Source organism: Triturus cristatus, chromosome 12, assembly GCF_964204655.1.
Source record: "Triturus cristatus chromosome 12, aTriCri1.1, whole genome shotgun sequence".
NCBI classification, from domain to species: domain Eukaryota; kingdom Metazoa; phylum Chordata; class Amphibia; order Caudata; family Salamandridae; genus Triturus; species Triturus cristatus.
The window spans coordinates 559,348,382-559,370,554 of record NC_140595.1 but is presented as its reverse complement, the minus strand read 5'-3'; the positions used below and the strand labels follow the sequence as shown (position 1 = coordinate 559,370,554).

At 44.9% G+C, this 22,173-nt stretch overlaps 1 protein-coding gene across 1 annotated transcript in view; it reads left to right on the top strand.

Annotated features, from left to right (window-relative positions):
• The window catches only part of FTO (FTO alpha-ketoglutarate dependent dioxygenase), a 1,490,677-nt gene extending 1,470,354 nt beyond the window's left edge, over positions 1 to 20,323 (top strand). The window contains exon 9 of the mRNA XM_085639036.1: positions 19,200 to 20,323. Within this exon, the coding sequence (XP_085495162.1) occupies positions 19,200 to 19,341 (142 nt within the window). The 3' untranslated portion in view covers positions 19,342 to 20,323. The remainder of the gene's footprint in view (positions 1 to 19,199) is intronic.
• The last annotated feature ends 1,850 nt before the right edge of the window (positions 20,324 to 22,173 follow it).

Sequence of the window (22,173 nt, the reverse complement as noted above, 5' to 3'; positions counted from 1 at the left end):
TTCCACCTTTTCCTGCTCACTAACGGACTTTTCTCCTTCTTTCTTCTACATCTTCCTGACTCTTCCACTTGCAGTCACTTTTCTCTTACCCCGCTATCTCATATGAATTTGCTCTTTTCCTGCCTTCCTACATCCCTTTTCTCCCTTCCCACCCACTTTCTACCCCAGCCAGGGTTCTCCTTCCCTGCCCACTTACACCAAGACTTTCCACTTGTGCCACCTCCCAATCTGTGACTTCACTACTTCCCTACCCACCTGTATTAATTTTGCCCTTTCCTGCCATCCCCTAGTCTTTTACTGAACTCCTTCCCTGCCCACCTGCCTCAATGTGTCGTTTCCTGCCATCTTCCATTTTTTTTAGGTCAAAGCCTTGCGCTGTCTGGTTTGCTTTAGACATCTTGGAGACTTTTAGAAAGCTGACCTAGTAATGCATTCCGCCCGTTGCTTATCGTTGGCTTTGGGGTTTGTAACTCACTTTTTTCTGGCTTTCTATTTGCTGGCTTTATTTGCTTTAGGCTGTCCAGCTTGAGCTCAACCATCCTGTTGCCCCAACCTTGATTACTGTATTCTTCCACAGACTCACTTTCTGTAAACATGCCTTTAAATCTTGTTCTTATCTTGTCAGATTTGCTGTGCATTCAACGACAGAGGTCAAATGTTAAGCTCTCTCTTCTGAGGGGGCTTGGTGCTTTCTTTCTCTGACTTCAAAGTGAGAGAATGTATGTGACAATACTGCTGAGCATCCATTTAAGAGGAGAGGGTGTAGGATTTTTTTTTCAGGCACATAAAAAATGAACTTTGCTGATATTTCAGAATGTAGTACAATCAGTACAATTGAAGCACATTTTTTAGGTAATTCTGAAGTGTGGAGGAAACCAATATTTGAATACTAAGTGATGATATATGCACACATTATCGTTTGTGTGGAGTTTTAGCATATTTCGGTACAAATGTAATGGTCATTTCAGTTGAAAATGTGTTGTCTGTAATGGCACACCATGCATACTCCTCTTTACACCACTCCACTCCGCTCTATGCCCTTCCACTTTAAGACACCCACGCCATGCCACTCCAATCTACGCCACTCACTCCACAACATTCCACTCCCCTCCCCACCACTTACCCCATGCCACTCTACCCCACTCCAGTCTATGCCACTCCAATCTACCCCACTCCATTCCAATCTATTACACTCCAATCCACCCAATCTTCTCCATTCCACTCCACGCAAATCTACCCCACTCCAATCTAACCCACTCCATTTCAATCTACCTCACCCCACTCCACCCCAATATACCCTACTGCAGTCTACCCCTTCCCAATCTGCCTCACTCCACCCTATCCCACCCCACTCCAATGTACTACAATCTACCCCAATCCAATCTGCCCCACTCAATCTACCCAACTCTACTCTAATCTACTCCTCTCCAAACTACCCCACCCCAATCTACCCACCCCACCACCAATCTACCCCACTCCAGTCTACCCCACTTCAATCTACCACACTCTAACCCAACCTACCCCACTCCACTCTAATCCACTCCACTATGATCCAATCTAACCCACTCCACTACAATCTACCCCTCTCCACTCTACCCCAATCTAACCCACTCCACTAACTCCAGCCCAGTCATAACCACCCCACTCTGCCCCAATCTACCATACTCCACTCAATTCTACCTTACTCTGCTCCAATCTACCCCACTCCAGACTACCCTACTCCAATCTACCCCAATCTATGCCACTCCAATCTACCCCAATCCAATCCACTCCCCTCCAATCTACCCGACTTCACTCCAGTGGAAAGTTCTACCCCTCCTCCCTGTGGGGGCAGGAGAATTATGGTCCAGGCCCTGGTTCTCTCCCGCGTGGACTACGGCAACTCCATATATCTGGGAGCACCTAAATCCACAACAAGGAAACTTCATGTTGTTCAGAACTGTGCCGCTCGGTTGCTGCTTGGCATTCCTAGAAATCAATCGGCTAAGGCAGGTCTGAAGACCTTACACTGGCTGCCCATCCCGGAGAGAATAATATTTAAATCCCTCTGTGTAGCCCACAAGACTCTTTGGGGGAAAGGCCCTTCTATCAATAGCTCCCTTATCACTTTTCACCGGCCTAGGAAACTCCTCAGCTCTGCTAACCTGAGTTTAGCTGCCATCTGTAAAATCCGAAGGATGAGGAGTGGGGGCCGTTCCTTTTCCTACAATATAGCCAGACTTTGGAATACCCTTCCCCTGCACTTGCGCTCCGAAACTCACCATCTCCCGTTCAGAAAGCGTCTTAGAACCTGGCTGTTCCAGAATACTATTTTGTGAGCCATCAAACCTTCTCCCCTGTTCTGCCACTAGCGATGGGTTGCCTAAGGGTAGCTGTGTGCTCAATAAATGTTAACTAATAATAATAATAATAATAATAATAATAATAATAATAATAATCGACCTGACTCCACTCACAACTCCAATCTACTGTAGTCTAATTTAACCCACTCCATTTCAATTTAACCCACTCCACTCCTAACTCCAATGCAATCTGTCCAACTCTTCTCCACTCTAATCTACCCAACTCTACACCATTCCACTCCATGTATCACTCTTCAATCTATACCACTTCAATCTACCCCACTGAATTCCAATCTACCCTACTCTAATCCACCTAATCTTCCCCTCTCCACTCTAATCTACCCCACTCCACTCTACCCCATCCCCTCTTCCCTTATCTATCTCTCTCCAATCTCGACCCCACTCCACTCTATCCAACTCCACTCCAATCTAACCCTCTTCACTCTACTCCAATGTACCCTATTCCCCTCCACGCAAATTTACCCCACTCCAATCTAACCCACTCCGCCCCTATCTACTTCACCGCACTCCACCCCAATCTACTTAACTGTAATCTACCCCTCTCCATTCTACCCCACTTCAATCTACCCCATCTACTCCACCCTGATCTACCCCACTCTACTCCCTCGCACCCCACTGCAATCTTCCCCACCTCACGCTACCCCACCCCAATCTACTCTAATCTACCTCAATACAATCTAACCCACTCCATCCCACTCCAATCTAACCCACCTCACCCCAATCTACCCCACTTCAATCTACTTCACTCCAATCTGCCCCAATCCACTCCACTCCAATCTACCCCACTCCAAGCTACTACACTCCAATCATCCCTCTTCAATCTAACCCACTCCATTCCAGTCTACCACACTCCAATTCACCCAATCTACTCCACTCCACCCCATTCTTCCCTTATCTATCTCACTCCACTCCATTCTCGACTTCACTCCAAACTATCCAACTCTACTCCACCTCACTCCACTACAATCTACCCCACTACAGTCTACTCCAATCTACCCCACTTCACTCGACCCCATTCCACTTTACCCCAATCTACCACTCGTTCCACTCTGCCCAATCTACCCCACTCCACTTAATTCCAGTCTACCACATGCTTCCCCAATCTATCCACTCCATCCCAAATTAACTCACTCTACCCCAACCCACTCCAATCTACTCTTCCCCACTCCACCCCAAACTAGCTTACTCCAATCTACACCCATTCAATCCGCCCCACTCCAATCAAATCTACCTCACTCCAATTTACCCCACCTTACCCAGTCTACCCCACCCCAACCACACCACACCACTCTATTCGACTCCAATCCAATGTACTCTGTTTAAATCTACCCAAATCTACTCTACTTCAATCTACCCCAATCTTTGCAAATCAACTCCAATCGACCCCAATATACCCTACTATAATACACCCAATCTATCCCACCCTACTCCACTCTACCCTAATCAGTCCTGCTCCACTCCATTCTTCTCCTCTCCACTCCCATCTAACCCACTCCACTTCAATCAACACCACTCTGCTTCAATCTACCCCAATCCACTGCACTCCACTCTTCCCCACTATGCTCAAATCTACCCCAATATATCTCGATCTCCCCCACTTCAATCTCCCCCACTCTTCTCCACTCCACCTCAATCTACCCCACTCCCCATCCCAAACTCCCCCACCCCAAACTATTCCACACCACTCCAATCTACCCCTCTTTGTAATCTACCCCACTCTACCCCAATCAAACCCACTCATAACTACCCCAATCTAACCCCACTCCATTCCATTCTTCCCTACTATAAAACACCCAACCCACCCGAATCTACTCCACTCTACCCCATTCCATTCTACCCCACTGTTCCCCACTGTTCCCCAATATTTTCCACTCCACTGTACACCATTCTACCCCGACCTACCCTACTCATATCTACCCCACTTCAAATTACCCCACTCTAATCTTCACCAATTTACTCCACTCCAATCTACCTGACCCCAGTCTAGGAGTGGGTGTGTATGAAAGAAGAGCAATTCCAAGATAGCCTTCAATTAGTATGTATGCATTTTGATGCTCCAAGGAAATTTTTTAATTTTTGATTTACAGTTCAAACATGGTTGATGGACATTTTATAACCGTAGATTAAAAGTAGACAAAAACGTGCCGGAGCGCAAAAAAGATTACTTCTGGATATATATATATAACAAACACCCCACCCCTCCAACCAGGAAGCAGGGGGAGAATAAACAATTAAAATAGAGAGCCCACATGGGATAATAAAATTGGGATCAATGGGGTTACATGGAAGTTCAAAAGCAGAAACAGAGGGGGGGCTGGGGATGCAGGAGTACCATTGAAACACATGATTTATCACGGAGGGCTAAAAGGGGAAAAAAGCCCCCTCTAGTTAGCAGTAGAAAAATTCAACTCACCCAATCAGAACACTGTGAGACCGAAATACTCCTTGGCAGGAGAAACACAGGAATACGATGAAAGGGCACCAAATCATAGGCAAAGAATGTGATAGACAACATAGCCACCCAATCATGATCCAGAGTCCAGTCTAAGTGTATGCAAGGTTTTTGAAACAATAAGTTTCAAAAAAGCTAAAGTTGCCCACATCCGAGACCTAAACAGCAATGGACTGACATTCGCCCCAGAGTTACATCCAGAGGCTGAGATTAATCTGAGAATTCCAACCATCACTGTTTGTTTTTTCCCTGTGAGAGACTAAATACAAAAAGTATGCACAGGTTCAGTGTTGCCTGTGCTTTGGACTAAAGGGGTTCTTCATTGATATGACCTAAGAAGGCAGAAACGGGTCTAGGATTGATTTTCGTGCCATTCAGTAGCCTGTCAATTCAGGTTGGACTATTCCCGCTGGAGCAGGACCGAGGCTGGTTAGCATAAAGTTGGCCCCTGAGCAAACAAACACAAAAAATTAACAGGAAAGCGTCTCAGACTAATTACCAGAGGCTGAAGTTAATTCAAGTATTCAACCCACAATTTTTTTTACATTTTCCTAGGGAACCTGCACTAACCAGTTAGTGTTCAATTTAATCATCTCTTTATTGAGGAGATGGGACTGCGTTTTAAGAACACATACCGTCATATTCCTTACCTAATCGTTGAACCATTTACCAACCCCAAGAATCCAGTTAGGGTTTATCCAGACATTTTTACGAAGAAACGTCTCTCTTGAACAGAGCTGCCTTGGACACTGAAGAATAGCGTCAGTCTCCAAGAATCCGGCTGCTCTTAACTCAGCCCTCGAGCAGCGCATAACAATGTCCCTATCCTCCGCCATTTTTATTCCGCGTCCGTCTGCGGTACGTGAGCGCGTGGCGTTAAGTGCCCCTCGCGCGCCCCCTCCCCTCGCTCAGCTGCACTTGCTGAAATCACCTCTGCATAATAGTAGCCGAATGCAAAACACACCCTTGACTGTTTCTCTACCGTGCGGCTTATTAACGCAAACAGTTTAATATTTATGCTAAGAGGATTGTCAGTCGTAGCTCCCGCTCTTTAGCTCTTGTTTTAAATAAGTAATGAGAACAGTTAAACACATTACTCTTCATAGGGCCCCGAGGTCGGCTAATCTTATTATTTATGAAGTGATGTGCTACATTATAGTACTTAGTGCATGTTAACAGATGCTATTATCAGGGGCTGATGTGCGCAGCCTAAGATATATTGGGATGCTGTGTGTTAATACTGTCCTTGAAGTGTAATGAACGATGCATTGAGTGCACAGGATGTTGCAGCGGCAATTAAACACACTGCAACATGGGTGGAACGCTGAGGCGTGTTATTCCCCAGGGGAGCCGGCCACCATTATTAACTTCCCGGAGGAGACATCGGTCAGCGGGGAAGTGTTTGTGTCTCAGAAAGTCGACCTGGATGCGACCGCCCTTGATCTCGTTAGTGCTCACGACTAGAAATGAGATTGAATCCTTGTCTTCGGTCATCAACTCGCTACCACTGGTAAGGTGCGGTGGGCGGTGTATGTGAATGGAAGTCTTGCTTTTTGCAGCTTTAGGGTGACCAGATCTTGAGAACTAAAAACCGGGACATTTTAGGAAAATAGAAGAAGGACTACCATTTTTCATCAACAGAATGGTGCAGAATGACAGTTCTCATCAACATAAGATCACATCAAAGGCATTAAGAAAATAAATAAAACGTAATTTCTACAACCAACATCATAACTGCTTACTTCTAACAGCTGCTCACAAAAAAGTGCCTCTCAATGTTTTCAGTCGACCCCCTCTAAAAACCGGGACATGAGCCAAAATTACCGAAATCTGCCAGGACAGCCGGTGAAAAACCGGGACGATCTGGGCAAATCCGGGACGTCTATTCACCCTATGTAGCATAAATTCTCAGCCAGCTGTGCGACTCCATTGAATGTCTCCTGTTGGAGGGGACATTTAGCATGTATCTCAATTCATCCTCCTTTTATTTCCATTACACTAGCTGGCATACCTCCATTTTGTCTAGATTAGATTGACATACGCTTACTTTGTCTTCTTCTCACTGACATGTATGTTTCCTCTCCATCTTTACTATTGCAAACCATAATATTTGGCAATTAACTATCAAGGTGAGGGTGGGGAATTCAAAATTTGCGAACATTTGTGATAAGAATTTTCAGTTCTATTAAGGACACGAAGGCGAGGATTATGCTTCTAATTTTCTTTACTGAAAATTCTCAGCAGCCAATCAGAAAAGTAAAAACAAAGTACACACTACAATACCCATAAACCCTAGTGGGTATCACATGACAGCCATAGAGTAGACCCCTATATAAGGAGCATAAGAGAACACTACATCCTCTTTCTTTGTGTGAAATAACAGTTAAGTCCAAAAGAAACACAGTCTGATATCTGGGAACCACTGGAAAGAAGAATCCATTCATCATAAGGGAATCCACAGGCCAACGGGCAGCAACGAAAAACGTGTAGTCAGCTTCAACGAAACAGCATTCCCTGGGAGACGACGAATACCCTCTTCAAAGGTGAAAGTCAGCAAACTTTACTTGAGGTCAGAACCTGAAATAGAAAGATAAAGCCGTAATACCACACTCCCAGGAAGAGATATAGCAGTAGGGAAGAGTAAAAAACAGCATAAATATACATTGCAGTATAAAACAATTCAAATCAGACATTACAGTACTGAATTATGGGTGGGATAATCCTTGCCTCCGTGTCCTTAATAGAATTGAAAATTCTTGTCACGAATGTTCGCAAATTTTGAATTCTATGTCAGGACCGGAGACTCCGATTATGCTTGTTCAAAGCTGCGCCACCACAACAGATGCAACATTTACAATAGGTTTATAATAAAAAGTTTTAAATGTAGAGTCAGAGGACCAATCAGCTGCATTCATAATGTCCAATAAAGTGACTCCCACAGAAAAAGCCTTGGCTGCCATAGCACCATGAGCAGAATGAGCACCAAATTTGGAGACATCAAAACCAGCTTCGCTCATGAGCCAACGCACTCATCGTGCCAGTGTAGCTGGGGTCACTGGACGAAAAGGTTTCTGCAGAGCAATCAACAATTGACCCGCCATATCATGACGAAAACCTGCAGTACTCACCTCATAATCCCGGATACATTGTACCACACACAATTTGGGATTGTCAGGAAACGCAGGATAAGTGACAGAAGTGGTGTTACATTTAGTGCGTCTGGTGACCAAAAAAGTAACACCCTCTGGAGAGAATCTGCGACCCGCGAGATCGAGGGCGCGAATATCAGAAACGCGTTTGCAGGATACTAGACAAAGTAGCATAGCTAGCTTGGCAGAAAGCTGTTTACGAGACAAACACTGATTTACAGGCCAGGAGTCCAAGAAACGTAAGACAACGGAGACATCCCAAAGCTTCGAATATTTAGAACATGGTAGCTTTACCAACCGGATAACTCTGAGTAATTTACATACTAATGGACGGTCACCAAGTGGTTTGCCCTCAATGGCCACGTGACCTGCCGAGATGGCTGACCGGAAATTATTGACCGTGCGATAAGCAAAGCCTGAAGCGGCTAAGGACGCAAGAAAGTTCACTACCAAGGAGACATCTGCTGCAGCGGGATCCACCTCCCGTTGAGAGCACCAATCACACTATCGTTTCCATGCTGTAGCATAACGTTTGTGTGTGGTGGGTGACCAAGCCTCAATGATAAATCTGGTAGCGTCTCTCGAAAGGCCTGGGACTTTCCAACGATCCCCGAAATTCGCCAAGCGACCAGCAGGAGTTGACCTGATGTTATCAACGGATGTGGAGATTGGAGAGGGTCTAACAACAGATTCCACCGCCGGGGAAGAAAAACCGGAACCGCACATAACATTTCCAGAAGTACTGGGAACCACGCTTGAGCCCTCCACAGAGGAGTGATCAGAATCAATTCCGAGCGATAACATTTGGTTCGGGCCAGGACCCTTGGAATCAATACAAATGGAGGGAACGCATAACAATGCGCTGGAGGCCACACTTGCAGAAAAGCATCCGTGGCTAGAGCCTCCGGATCCGGACGCCAGCTGAAGAACTCCGGAATCTGTTTGTTGAGTCTGGAGGCAAACAGATCGATCTGACAAGGGCCCCACATCTTGTTCAACAATCGGAACACTCGAGGGTGAAGCCTCCAATCGCTGAAATCCCGGAGATGTCGAGAATTCCAATCGGCAACTTGGTTGCTGCACCCTGGAAGGTACTCCGCCACTACAAACAGTTTGTTCTGAAGGCAAAAGTGGCAAAAGTCTTTGGCAATCTCCGCTAGAAGTCGGGACCGGGTCCCGCCCAACTTGTTGACATAACGAACCGCCGACACGTTCTCCATGCGGAGAAGGATGCAACAATTTGTCTGACGGGGCGAGAGGCAACGAATCGCAAAGGAGCCCGCCAGAAGCTCCAGGCAATTGATGTGGAGATTCAATTCCTCCGGAGACCAATGGCCGTCAGTGGACACTTGACCGCACCGGGCTCCCCAACCCCATCGACTGGCATCGGATTCGATCACCACCTCCGGGGTGGTGCCAAATAGGGCTTGACTGTTCCACTACTCCATATGTTCTAGCCACCACAACATCTCCCACCTCGCCTCCTCTGAGAGAGGAATCTGATCGGAATACCTGAGGCCTTTCTGGAGATGGCATATCTTGAGCCGTTGAAGTGCCCGGTAATGAAGGGGACCCGGGAAGATCGCTTGGATAGAAGAAGCTAATGTTATGTTATGTTAAAATGCGTTTATATAGCGCTCGGCTACTCTAAAAGAGTGTCCCGGCGCTTTCCACATACAGCTGCAGTGTATAACAACATAACAAGAAAAAAAAAAAACAGAAATCCCAAACAAGAAAAAGGAAGAAGATCCACCTAAACAGAGAGATTAAAAAGCCAAGTCTTCAAATTCTTTCTGAATTGAAGCAAATTGGGAGTACTGCGCAGTGCCAGTGGGAGCGAGTTCCACAGCTGGGAGGCCTTGTGGCTGAAAGAGCGCCCCCCAATCCGAGCCTTCCTCACGCGTGGAACCACAGCCATGAAAAGGGATTCCGAGCGCAATGAGCGGGCAGGACGATAGAAAGCCACTCGCTTCTGCAGATAACCTGCGCCTGAGCCAAACAGAGCTTTATGTACCAGCGTCAGGGATTTGAACATAATCCGCTTTCGGATCGGGAGCCAATGCAGCGTCTGCAGAAGACCAGAGACCCGTGCGCGTCTATGCAAACCAAAGATTGCGCGCGCTGCAGAGTTCTGTGTCACCTACAGACGCTGGACCAAATAGTCTGGAAGACCCAGAAAAAGGGCATTGGCGTAGTCTAGCCTGGATCCGATAAGCGCCTGCACCGTAATCCGTCTATGCTCCGCAGATAGTAGTGGAAGAAACCTGCGGAGCATTTTCAGAACCCCGAAACAGGTGCCGGCCAGGCCAAGAACATGCGATCTAAGAGAAAGCTGGTTGTCAAGCTTAACGCCGAGATTTTTGGCCACCAAGGAAGATTGTGCCGGGGGACACATGGCGGCCGGCCACCACTGCCGCCACTCGGGATCGATGACACAGCCGAAGAATAACACCTCCGACTTACTGGAGTTGGCCTTTAGACTGTTCCGCTGGAACCAGCCAAAGACCATATCCAGACAGTCCCGTATTCTCTCCCCATCAAATGGCTGATCTTTAGCACATGTGAAAAGGAGTTGCGTGTCGTCGGCATAGGACACGATCTGGGCTCCGTAAGCCTCCACCGCAGCCGCCAAGGGGGACATAAAGATGTTAAACAATGTCGGGCTCAATACAGACCCCTGTGGAACCCCAACTCCCAATGGCGGCATCTCGGCGGAGCTCTGGGACACCCAGACCGTCTGGCGCGCGGCCCTACAGAAAAGATGAAAACCATCTGAACACCGTCCCCCTTAGGCCGATGTCATGAAGCCTAGCGAGGAGCGCCTCATGGGGGACGGTGTCAAAGGCCGCCGACAGGTCCAACATGATTAACATGGCCTTGCCACCCACATCCAAGGTCTCCCTGATGATCTCAGAGACCTCCACCAACGCCGTTTCCGTACTGAAATTCGGACGGAACCCGGATTGGGATGGGTGGAGCAAATTATTAGATTCTAAAAAGCTCGACAAGACACCATGAACATGTTTCTCGGTGATCTTAGCCAGGGCCGGGAGAAGTGAAATTGGCCTATAATTGGCCAAGACCTCGGCATCAAGACCAGCTAACAACCAGACGACCCGGGCTACAGACCTCAAGGACACAGTCTGCTTGTTCAAAATCAACCTCAACTCTTTCTTGATCGATCTGATTTTCTGATTGGGCAAGAGGAGTTGACAAGGGATGGAGTTGACTAGAAAACCCAGGAACTCGATAGACTGAGATGGAATCAACACAGATTTCTGAGGGTTGACCAAGAAACACAGATTCTGCAACAGATCTATGGTCCAGGCAAGATGCTGCATTACTAGGCAAGGACATTGGCTCATGATGAGGATGTCGTCCAAATAAATTATGAGGTGAATGCCCCGGGCTCGAAGAACTTTGACTACAGGCCTCAGAAGTTTCGTGATGCACCAAGGTGCTGACGAGAGGCCGAAAGAAAGGACTTGGTACTCGTACCAGATTCCCTGCCATTGGAATTGCAGAAAACGCCGATGTGGTCTGTAAATGGTCAGATCTAGGTGGACCATCCAGTCCCCTTCCTGAAGAAGATCGCGAAGCAGATGGATCCCCTCCATCTTAAAGTGACGATAGACAACCCAGCCATTGAACTCCTTTAGATTTAAAACAAGCCTGGATCCACCCCCCTTCTTCTGAACTAGGAAGACGTTGCTGACAAAACCTTGAGGGTGACGAGACGTCTGCACTATGGCCCGTTTCTGAAGCAGAGACTCGATCTCGCTGGAAACGAACAGCTGATCTTGAAGGGAAAAAAGCATTGGACGAGGAGGTAGAGTCTGAGAGGGGGAATGAAAAAACTATTTTGTAACTCTGCACCGAATCCAAGATCCACGCATCCTGCGAGATCCCTTGCCAATTTGTGAGAAAATACTGGATGCGGCCCCCCAATTGAACCTCTGAAAAGGGAATCAGGCTCACCTGAAGGTGTGGCATCACGTTGACCTCCCTGGTTGCCTCCATAGCGTCCTTTCCTGTTGTTATTGCGGTATCCACGGGTTGGATAGAAGGAGGAGGAGGAGTTGGAGTCCTGATACTTGCCACAATTGGAGTTATAACCCCGCTGGGCGCCTTGCTGGTAACTGCGGCCGAACGACCGCCCCCGATGTCGCCCGTCCAAAAACCGGGAGGAAAGCCCGCTTTAGGGAACCTTGCGCCTTGTCAAGGCCACTGAAAGTTGCGACAAATTTAGTCAGCTCCTTCAGAAAAGGCTGCCCAAAGAAAAGACCCTGTGCTAAGGGGCCAGACTCCGAGGTAGATAATTCCGCCAACTTAGGGTCAAGTTTAAAAAGGATAGAGCGGCGACGCTCGCAGGACATGGCACAATTAGCATTGCCCAATTGACAGATGGCGCGCTGAGCCCATCCGATCAGATCGTCAGGATCAATGATTTGCCCAGAGGCCTTAGAATTGAAACCCAAGTCCAGAATTTTTGTAAGGGGACCAGTTAAATCAAGGAGTTTGTCCTGACAGGACCTCCATGCACGATCGAGTCCTTTTTTAGGATCCTTCGTGTATTTCTTTAAATATTGTCAGGAGCCGGGGTCTGGGACACTGGTGTTACCTTCTCCTTTTCCACTCACCGATGTTTCCGCCTTTCAGTCACCGGACCCTGCCCCGCTTTGGACGGCGTCTTCAGAGTCCCCCCCTTCTGGGTACTGGCCCTTTCAGGACACGACGGAGGACTACGGGCACCGCCCCCAGGGGTGGAGCCACCTCGCGTCATCAGACGTGAAAAGACCGGCAGCCAATGAAGAGGAGGTCGACATCAGGAAGGAGGAAGTAGAACGACGAGACTAACAACGGAGAAGAGAGGGGGACGCGAGGAATCCTGTGGTAGCGGGGACCCCGGAGGACGAGAGTGCAGCGGAGCCTGGAGGCCAACGACCCTGTGAAGCGCACTGCCACGGTCCCGGAGGACGGTGGCTCGAACAGGTACGGCAGCGTTTGCTGGGTACCGGGAGGCGGGTCGACCAGAGAGCCGAGGGAGAAGTGGGGCCGCCCGGTGGGGAATCCTGACCTCTACACACCCCCCTCTCTCTCACTTTTGAGGTGGTGGAACCCCTCCCTTCACAACCTACGATAAGATAGCTGGTGACATCCCGCACTCCCTTTCCCTTAACCGAAACAAGACCACAATATTCCTAATCGGTCTCTTTTCTTTTCTACCCTACCCTCGTGACACCGCTGGACAACTGGTTCCAGATCGAGGGGACAAGACGAGCACCTTCAAAGAGGGAGAACCTATCCCCCCCGGAGAAAGAAGCACAAGCCTCAACCCCTTCATTATTCGGATTTTCTTTTGTTGTCTGACTCTGACATTTCTTGGTTATACACGGAAACAGTTGACTATTCCCCATTAAAACCTATAAAGACTACCACGCCTGTGTCGCGCTGTTTCTGCCAACTCTTACAATATGGATCCACCTCTGGGGTGTTCGCCACTTTGTCCGCCAAATCCGGTCTCGGGCATTCCGAGCGCAACCGCCAGGGAAGCCAAGAGGAGGAGTTAGGGTGAACAATGGCAGTGGGTTCAAAATTAAGCAAATTGGGATGGGAAGGAGCATCAACAAAACGTTCCTTGTGTTGCTTTTAGATGGGGGAGGGGAAGCCTCCGGCTCAGACGCCGTATCAGAGGAGGTATTACCATCATCCCTGTGAGGCGAGCTAGATAAAGTATCCCTGGTAGAAGAGCCATAAGAATGGTCCGCAGAAAATGCCTTGGCTAATTTAGCAAAGTCTGAAAAATGTGGGTTTTTGGAACCTTTCCCCGTAAGATTTAGAATGGGACGAAGACCCGGGAAGCCAGCCCTGTTGTCGGGCATAGTTACACAAATGCCGTTTTAATGGCTCAATAGCCCTGACCATGGCCCTATTTACGGAGTGCTGGACTCCCACATCAAGAGCCTCAACCAGCTCATGCTCCAAAGACCCAGAGGGGTCCTCCTCAAAATATTCCTCCTCATCGTAATATTCAGACATAATGCCACCTATAAGTGACTGAAAGACCCACCAGAGGAAAAAAGTTGGAGCAAAATATGCACTGTCTGTGTAGAAAAAGACACTGGAAACTGTGTGGACTGACAGTGATATAATAAGGGGGAGTGGCGAAACCCCGGGCAAGCCACAGCAACACAAGGACGCAAGATCCACTGTGTGCAGATATATTTGAATGTGGAGGGAGGGCTTGCCTAAGAACACCACTCTAGGCAAAGCCTATGCAGTAGTATACAGCCCAAGTCCATAAAATGTAAACCTGAGCGTCAGTTGAGGGTGGCATACATTGGTGGGTAAAGAGCAAAAGTCAACGCTACCACAGCGCTCATGAAATCCCGAAAAACTGAAGAAAATCGGGAAAATACAAAATGGCCACCGCGCATGCGTGGAACGGCCAGGTAGTAATGCCAAAAAAGAGGACTACGCGTCGGAACGACACGCGTCCTCACCCTCGTCTCCTGCTCCACTGATTTAAAGAAACGGGCACTCAGCGCCCTGTGAGGGAGGCGAAGAGTGCTCCCAACGAGATCAGGATAAAGCGGAAAGCAAACAAAGCAACCAAAGCGCGTGTACAGCTCGCGAAGAACAATGGACAAAGAAACAGACGCTGCAGCAGCAGAGCAACAGCACAATCGAGCGCCCAAACAGCGCTAGGGGCACAAAGGGAAGAAAACGTCAGAACGAATAGAGCCGCAAGCTTTAACAAATACCCCCTGTCAAGCAAAGGGACAACAGCGCGAGAAAAGCAGGCAAACGCGCTAACAGCGCCTGGGGCTCACAGCAGGAGCAATCAGCAGAGCGCTAGCAGCGTGGCACAGAGCATCAAACAGACCAAAAACAGGCAAGTAAATGCAAAGCTCAGCAGTACAAACTGTAAACAAAGCGCTATGAAAGCAAAGCAACATGAATAAAGTAATGCACTTAACTGGCTGCGGAGCAGCAAAGAAAGAATTTGTAGTATTCTCTTATGCTCCTTATATAGGGGTCTACTCTATGGTTGTCATGTGATACCCACTAGGGATATGGGTATTGTAGTGTGTACTTTGTTTTTACTTTTCTGATTGTCTGCTGAGAATTTTCAGTAAAGAAAATGAGAAGCATAATCGGAGCCTCCGGTCCTGACATAAAATTGTGGCAAGACTCAAGGTGAGGATTAGTGATAGAGTCTGGATTAGCGGAAGGGGAATCTGTGATGCAAAAGCTTCTATTAGCAAGTCAGACATATTGCACGATACACCATACCTCAGTGAAGCACATTCTCACAGTGGTGCAGTAGGCAACCTGGGAGGAGGATTTTCTAATGCTGTATTTGCAACAACTTCTCATGCAAGTGAAGCTGTCCCAGAAGAGTCTTGTATCTGCCACCAAGCTAAAGCCTAATTTGGTTGGGACACAAGACCAGAGATTTAAAGATGAGGTGACGCAAATATCATTTTGTTTTTAACCAGTTGCAAACTGAGCACTGCTTTACTCCCCAAGTCTCACTGCACCCATGATGGGCCGGTTATATTCACCCGCGACCACATGAAAATGTCTCCCATTTTGGACGTTATTGTTGATTGAGCTGTTAGCGTGAATAATACCTTAAGTGATAGGCATGAAAAAAATGAACCACTTAAGCTCAGAACTGCTGTTATGAACTCAGATTTGGGGTGTCCTATCAAATGTCTGTAAAATGTTGTCTGTTCTTAGGATCTCAATTTCCCAAAGGATGAAATTGAGCTTCGAGGAACCCTATGTTCAGATGTTGGGCATCGAGCAGGCTTAGTCCTAGGTTTTTAACTAAACGTTAGACTTACATGCGTTTAGTGTAATTTATTTTTAGGCACAGCAAATGGATGAACTCCAAAGTCAAGAAAAAAAAATATTACAAAAATGGTGTGACACACATACCAGCCACAGGCTTGTAAGTGGCATGCGTTGACCAACATATGAGAACAGACACAGCAAAGATGCTGTAGCAGGCTCAGGTCCTTACATGAAGAGTCAGACAAGAGTTCAGCTTGTTTCTGTGCCCAAGATTCCTATTATTCCTATGCTGAGCTGTGCTATAGAATCTATCAAGTACTGTGCTGTAAAAAAGGGGAGTTTGCCTTTAAGGCATTCAAGGGCTTTCTCTTTCATGACTCCTCTGCTCCTTGCAACCGTGTCCTTGGCCTCTAGGTATGTCATGCTGTAGTATGTGCCATTGAACAGCGTTGAGAGCTATGCATTGGTCTCCTTGGTTTGTAAAGGTAGTGGGTGGGTTGCAGTGTGTTCTAGGGAATGGAAGAGCAGAACATTTGGCAATGCGGTTTGGGAGAGCGGATAGCCTTCTTAAGGAGTTGGGATTCATTATTTTCCTTGCTTGTTAATGCTGGTGATTATATTTTTGGGGGCGGAGGTTGGGGGTGCATCACCACTGCTAGATTTGCCATACACATTACTCAGAAGTACTGAGACTTCAGGTAAGTCACAGGCAAGGCACAGTTACAACAGCTGCAGCCCGTGCAGGTAAGAGCGTTGAGGCAGTGGGGCCGGGTTGGGAAGGGATTCGACAGACGATCACGAGGGAAAATTAGATAGGTAGTAGATCCCTTTTGTTCGAATGTTTTTTTACATTTTAGCCCGATATCGAAATCAATTAAAGCCTCGCTTAATGGCTGAGTATTATCCAATTGTTGATTTTACATCTTTTTTGTAATTTGTATGTAATGTTTTTTAATGCACACTGCACGTTTATGGTCAGACGACCGAAATAAAGTTTTTGATTGATTGATTGGTTGGTCGATCTTCCTGCTGAGATGTCTGAATTTATTGTTTTATGTCATGTTGCATTTGTATAGCCCACAATTTGCATTTACTATGTCTTGTAGCTTTGTCTGGGTGACCTTTCTTGTGGTCTTGGTGTTTCCAGTGCAAACTATTGTTTGGACCATCCTGTAATAATATGGTTAGGTAATGTTTTCTATTCCAATGGTAGTGTCTATTCTATTCAATAAGGTGTTGCTGTATTATTATGGTGTCAGGGGGTGTGGCCAGAGGGTTTTACCCTTTGGAAATATATTCCTTAAATTGTTAAAATGGCTCTGTCTGTGGCTGTTTGTATGCTGTGTCATGTCTGCATGTCCAACAATCCGGCATATCTATGTTGTATTGAATCTATGTATGGTGTTCTGTCTGTGTGTTGTGTTGGATGAATGCACAATTGTATTTTAGTCGCAAGTGCAGTTGGAAACCTTTTCGTTGCAAATACAGTTGGGTGCCGTGTGATAACCTACCATTCATCAAACCTCAGCTGAATATGTAAGAAGTGGAAAGATTATATCTAAGGCTCCCAGATTTCAGTTTTTACTGATTTTCACAGATAAATGCAGACAGATAACGATGTGTTTCCTGTCTGTATTTATTTTTAAAAGCACAAAAATACAGTAAATTGTGCTTCTTGTGAGTAACTCTCCATGCTGTTCTTCATGAATTCTAGGTCAACAGCTGAGCAGGTAGACAGCATAGGGAGGTAAAAATAGGAGGGGGTTTCCTTAAATACAGACACAGTTTAACATGTATTTGTATATAATGCTAATATGTCCTTTGGCTGTAATGTTCGCTATACTTGGCTGCTTAATTAGCTGAAACCCGACAGGCATCAAAGTATGAGTTCAAGTTAATCGGTAAAATAAATGCAGAAATAAACCAATTTACGACATTTATTCTCAAAACACAAAATAAATATGGATAAATGCCAATAAAATGGACAAAAAATAAATATGGATAAATACAGACGGAAATGTTAAAAAAATAAATATCATAAAACCGGGAGCCCTAATTACATCTAATCAATTTGAGGTCCCAATGATGCAAACTGACTTCCGTTCTGTATGTAAGGTTGAAACATTACTTCATGTCGTACGCAGTCATAGACTTTCTTTTTAGGAACAATTCTACCTCATACTTTAGTCCATTTGGCTCAACTGAATTGAATTAACACTATGAGTCCAACAAAGCAGTTGCATAGAAACCCATAGGTGTTGCTAAGGACATTACTTCATCTGGCAGCCCCACTAATGATAGGAGCCAACAGGGTAATGATTATCTGCAATCCTCTGCAACATGCATTAATTAAAAAATAATAGAAAACACTACAGTCATAATGCTATTTTGCCATGACTGGAAAGATGCCTGCTTGTTTCACTTCCATGTACCAAGTGTTTTAATGCTTCCCTGTTAGACTGCTAAGTAGCCTTGCTGTCTTTTCTGTAGCGCATTACTGCTTTCACGTTAATGTGTTATTTCTAGCTCTAGAATAATTAAACTTTATTGGTTTGGATAAGAAATCCATTTAATAAAAGAAACCTCATTATGACATTATTTTATTTAATCAAAGCCACCATCCTCTTTAATTTTTTTGGAATGCGCCTTTTTAGCAAAGGTAGCAGTTATTAATCTTTATTTGCATGCTCCTTTAAAACATCTCTATTGATTGTGTCTTTCTGCTACACAGGGAGATATTCATGTAAATCTCTGGAAGCTAGAAAGGCAATTCTGCTCCTGTAATATTGTTTAATCTATCCCTGGACCCTAATTCAGCAAATTCAGTTGAACCTCTCTCAATAATATAGTAATATGTTGAAATCCCACAAACATTTAAATCTGATAATGGCTTAATCACGTGCCTTAAGTACCCCTGAAGATAATGAAAAAATAATTCACCATAAAAGCTTCAGTAACTGAATTTTATTTATGATTGACTTTCTAGGAAATCCCTCCCCGCCCGTCTCCCCACAGCACAGAGGTTAGCATGAAAAACACAGCCCAAGCTCCTGACAGTCTGTGGAATATGCACAGTTTGTCTATTTTTGTGTGAATATGTTTGCCTAGTGGAGGGTTTGCACGCTAAATACCTAATCCCAAAATGGCTACTGAATTACAGTGCACACAAAAAAACGGTGCACAAAATAGCTCCTACTCACTGTAGCTACTTCTCACAAGTAGTTAATACACATGTTCTTATTTTTATTTATAATTGTTGACTCCCTTTGACATCCCAACATATTTCCATTCTACAACCACTGCCCTCCCACAGACTCCCACCGAGCATTTTGTGCAGTACAGTGATTGTGTACCTAAATTTGTGTCACATCAAAAGTAGTGTATGCAAGGAAGATAATTTATTCAAGTAATTTTTGATTTCTTTCTTTTCAGGTGCCGGTCTCAAATAGCCAGAAATTTACCAGCCGACCAGAAGCCCGTGTGCCATCCTTATTGGAGGGAAGATGATGCCAGCATGCCTCTGCCTTTTGACTTGGAGAACATCATTTCAGAACTTGAACACCTAATTAAATGACGCCCTGGCAAAACATGTAATTGGCATTTGCAAGGCTAATAAGAGCATTTGCAGAAAGATTATTTTCTATTTTAGGGGTTGTTTCTTCCCTGTGCGATTTATGCAGACAGTTGCTAGCCACTTTTTCCAGCAGACAGTTTGTATATCAAATGATCTTTTTATTTTCTTGAGTCCCCTGTGTGGGCCTCTCTGTTTTTATGAATTTGGTTTTCTGAGAACATTTATTAATGTTTAAGATCAATCAGTGCTTTAAATGGGTAGGTACTGCGTACCTGCACTTCTTGAATTTTAAAGGGACAGTACCCGCATTTCTCAGCACTGGTGCAAAACTGTTTATGGGCGAGCAAACGAGTACTCTGAGTTAATGTTTACCAGCACTTCCGTATTTACACCCATGTCATGCTTTAAGCCTACCAGGGCATATTGCTACAGCAGGAAAATAGTGAAGCAGAGCTGTCACACACTGTACTTAAATTTGTACTCTTAGGGATAGCTAAATTGGAGGAGCTTTTTCATGATAATGTCCACATTACTCCTCCTGAATGCAAAATAATTTGGTTGAGATAAAGGGAGGGGGGGGGGTGGAGGAGTTTTTTTCCCTTTGGTTTTATTGTGGATATAGTTTGTGAGAAACATGTTTTATTGTGAGTGTAATTTCTTTCCTCTTTCAATATGCCATTCAGTGGTCCCAATAATTCCACAATGTTCCTGTCAAAGATGTACCCTGAATGTGTAAGCCTTACAGTGTGGTAGAAATGTCGGTCCCTGCACACAAGTCCTTGGCAGTATTGAATAGGACATTGAGTGCAGAATTAGGCTGCAGTACGTGTTTTGTCTGCCTGCATTTAGCAGGGCAGCCGCCTTCTATTTTGCATGATTCGATGCATTTTAATCTTGGCCTTTCATGTAGAAAAACAGGATCCCTTGACAAACTCAATTTGTTTGTGGTCTATTTTCTAATAAAATATGCTGAAAGATTCAATTATTTATAGCTGCTTTATGAATCCATTGAAGAACCTCTGTACATTCCTGGAGATGAAGTTTGGATGTTGAAATGTTTTCGTGTTCCCAGACTTGGTGAAATGAATGGAGCATAACCAAGCTACTCCCTCGCTGATAATTGGGACGAGGTCTGCTCTCAAACAAAACAAGCATTGGTGAAAGCAATCGGTCTGGCTTTAATGAACATAATAGGAAAATATAATTCTTTCTGGCGCAAAGAAAAGATACTATGTGCTTCAGGTTACTGTAACTGGAAAACACAGGCAAAACAAACAAGTATTACTAAAAATAAAAATAAATACAAAAGCGTAAATAAGTGAAAGAAAAAACATTGCCAGAATAAAGTAATAGCCTCCTAGTCTCGACAGTTAAGTGCAATACTTTTCAGGCAGATGTGCACATGTGATTAGAAAATTGCTGTTGCTCACAGTCCAAGAGAAATAATGTCTGAAGTTGGTTGTCCCATTGCCCATGCTGTAGTGGGTAGAAGTGAAAGGTGAATAGCAATTGAACTGACCAATAAATGAAGGGGGCTTGCTCAAAGATCCTCTACACATGTAAACATTATTTATTTTTTATTTCTACGTGGCTGGTAAAACTGCTACAGCTGTTTGTAGACCAGATATAAAAGGTGGATATAGCAGCTAGAAAGGTCTGACATCTAGTCGTAAGCATTCATGCATTGACATTGCTGTTCTATTCTAGAGTGTGCCATGCAATGGCCCTATTGGTTTGTGAAGTAACCTGGGGGTTGTGGTGGGGAGAAAGGAAGTCCGTGTCAATTAATTCTATATAAAAGAATTGCATCTTTCAAACTTTCTACACTACCAGTTTTTAAAAGGTCTCTTTCTTTTATTTGTTTTATTCTCAACTTATTTTAGTTTTGTTTTTTTTTAGAAATTTGATGTAGCACAGGTATGGCTTCAAGAAGTGGACATGAAATGTTGATGTATTTCATCACAATATGAACAGAGCGATTACTTTTGTCATCCCTTACTTATGTCACTACTATGAACAAACTAGTTTACGGAAATGACAGGGACAAGGCAGATATGAAAATCAAAATTATTTATTTTTGCTTATGACATTAATTTTGACTTGGATATATCCCTTTTTAGTATAATTCAAATTAAAGGTAGTCCTGTGATTCAAAAATGATTATTTCAAATTAATGAAGATTGAAAGGGATCAACTAGACCAGGAGGAGCCATATTTAAAATATTTGGCAACATTGGAGAAAAAAATCTATTTGCGCTATTTTTGCTGCCTGAATTGTGAAGAATGCAAAATTCAGACTATATTGCAGATACATATTTGCACCAGGGCAAAAATCTGAGGAAGGCAATTGTGAAATGTTAAGTGATGCACAATGTGCTAATAAATAATGTGAGAAGTTGGCCTGATATATGATGTCACTAGTTCTAGTGTACACCTTGTATCAGTCCAAACAACCTTTATGGTGATTGGTTGTAAAGTCAACCTTATAGACCAGCTATCCTAGTGGTAGCATGGACAAGAGCAGTCTTAGGCTAAACTCTGTATGGCATGTGAAGCCAGCTGTTATACCATTTGCAATCCCTTGAATACCAAATGAAAGGACACCACAACAGATATATTATAAAAATAGAATGTATTTATTCTAGTCAAAATAACCTCAGCACTCTTTATGAGATTCGAGGTAAGTACAACACAGTCTTATTTAAGCATACATAAGTCACACAGGTAAGTAATACAGTTAGGCCCTAGGGGCTACGCAAACCATATACTAAGTAAGTGGTATAAGAACCACTGTCACGAACACAGGTTAGGCCTAGGCCTAGGGAATCGCTG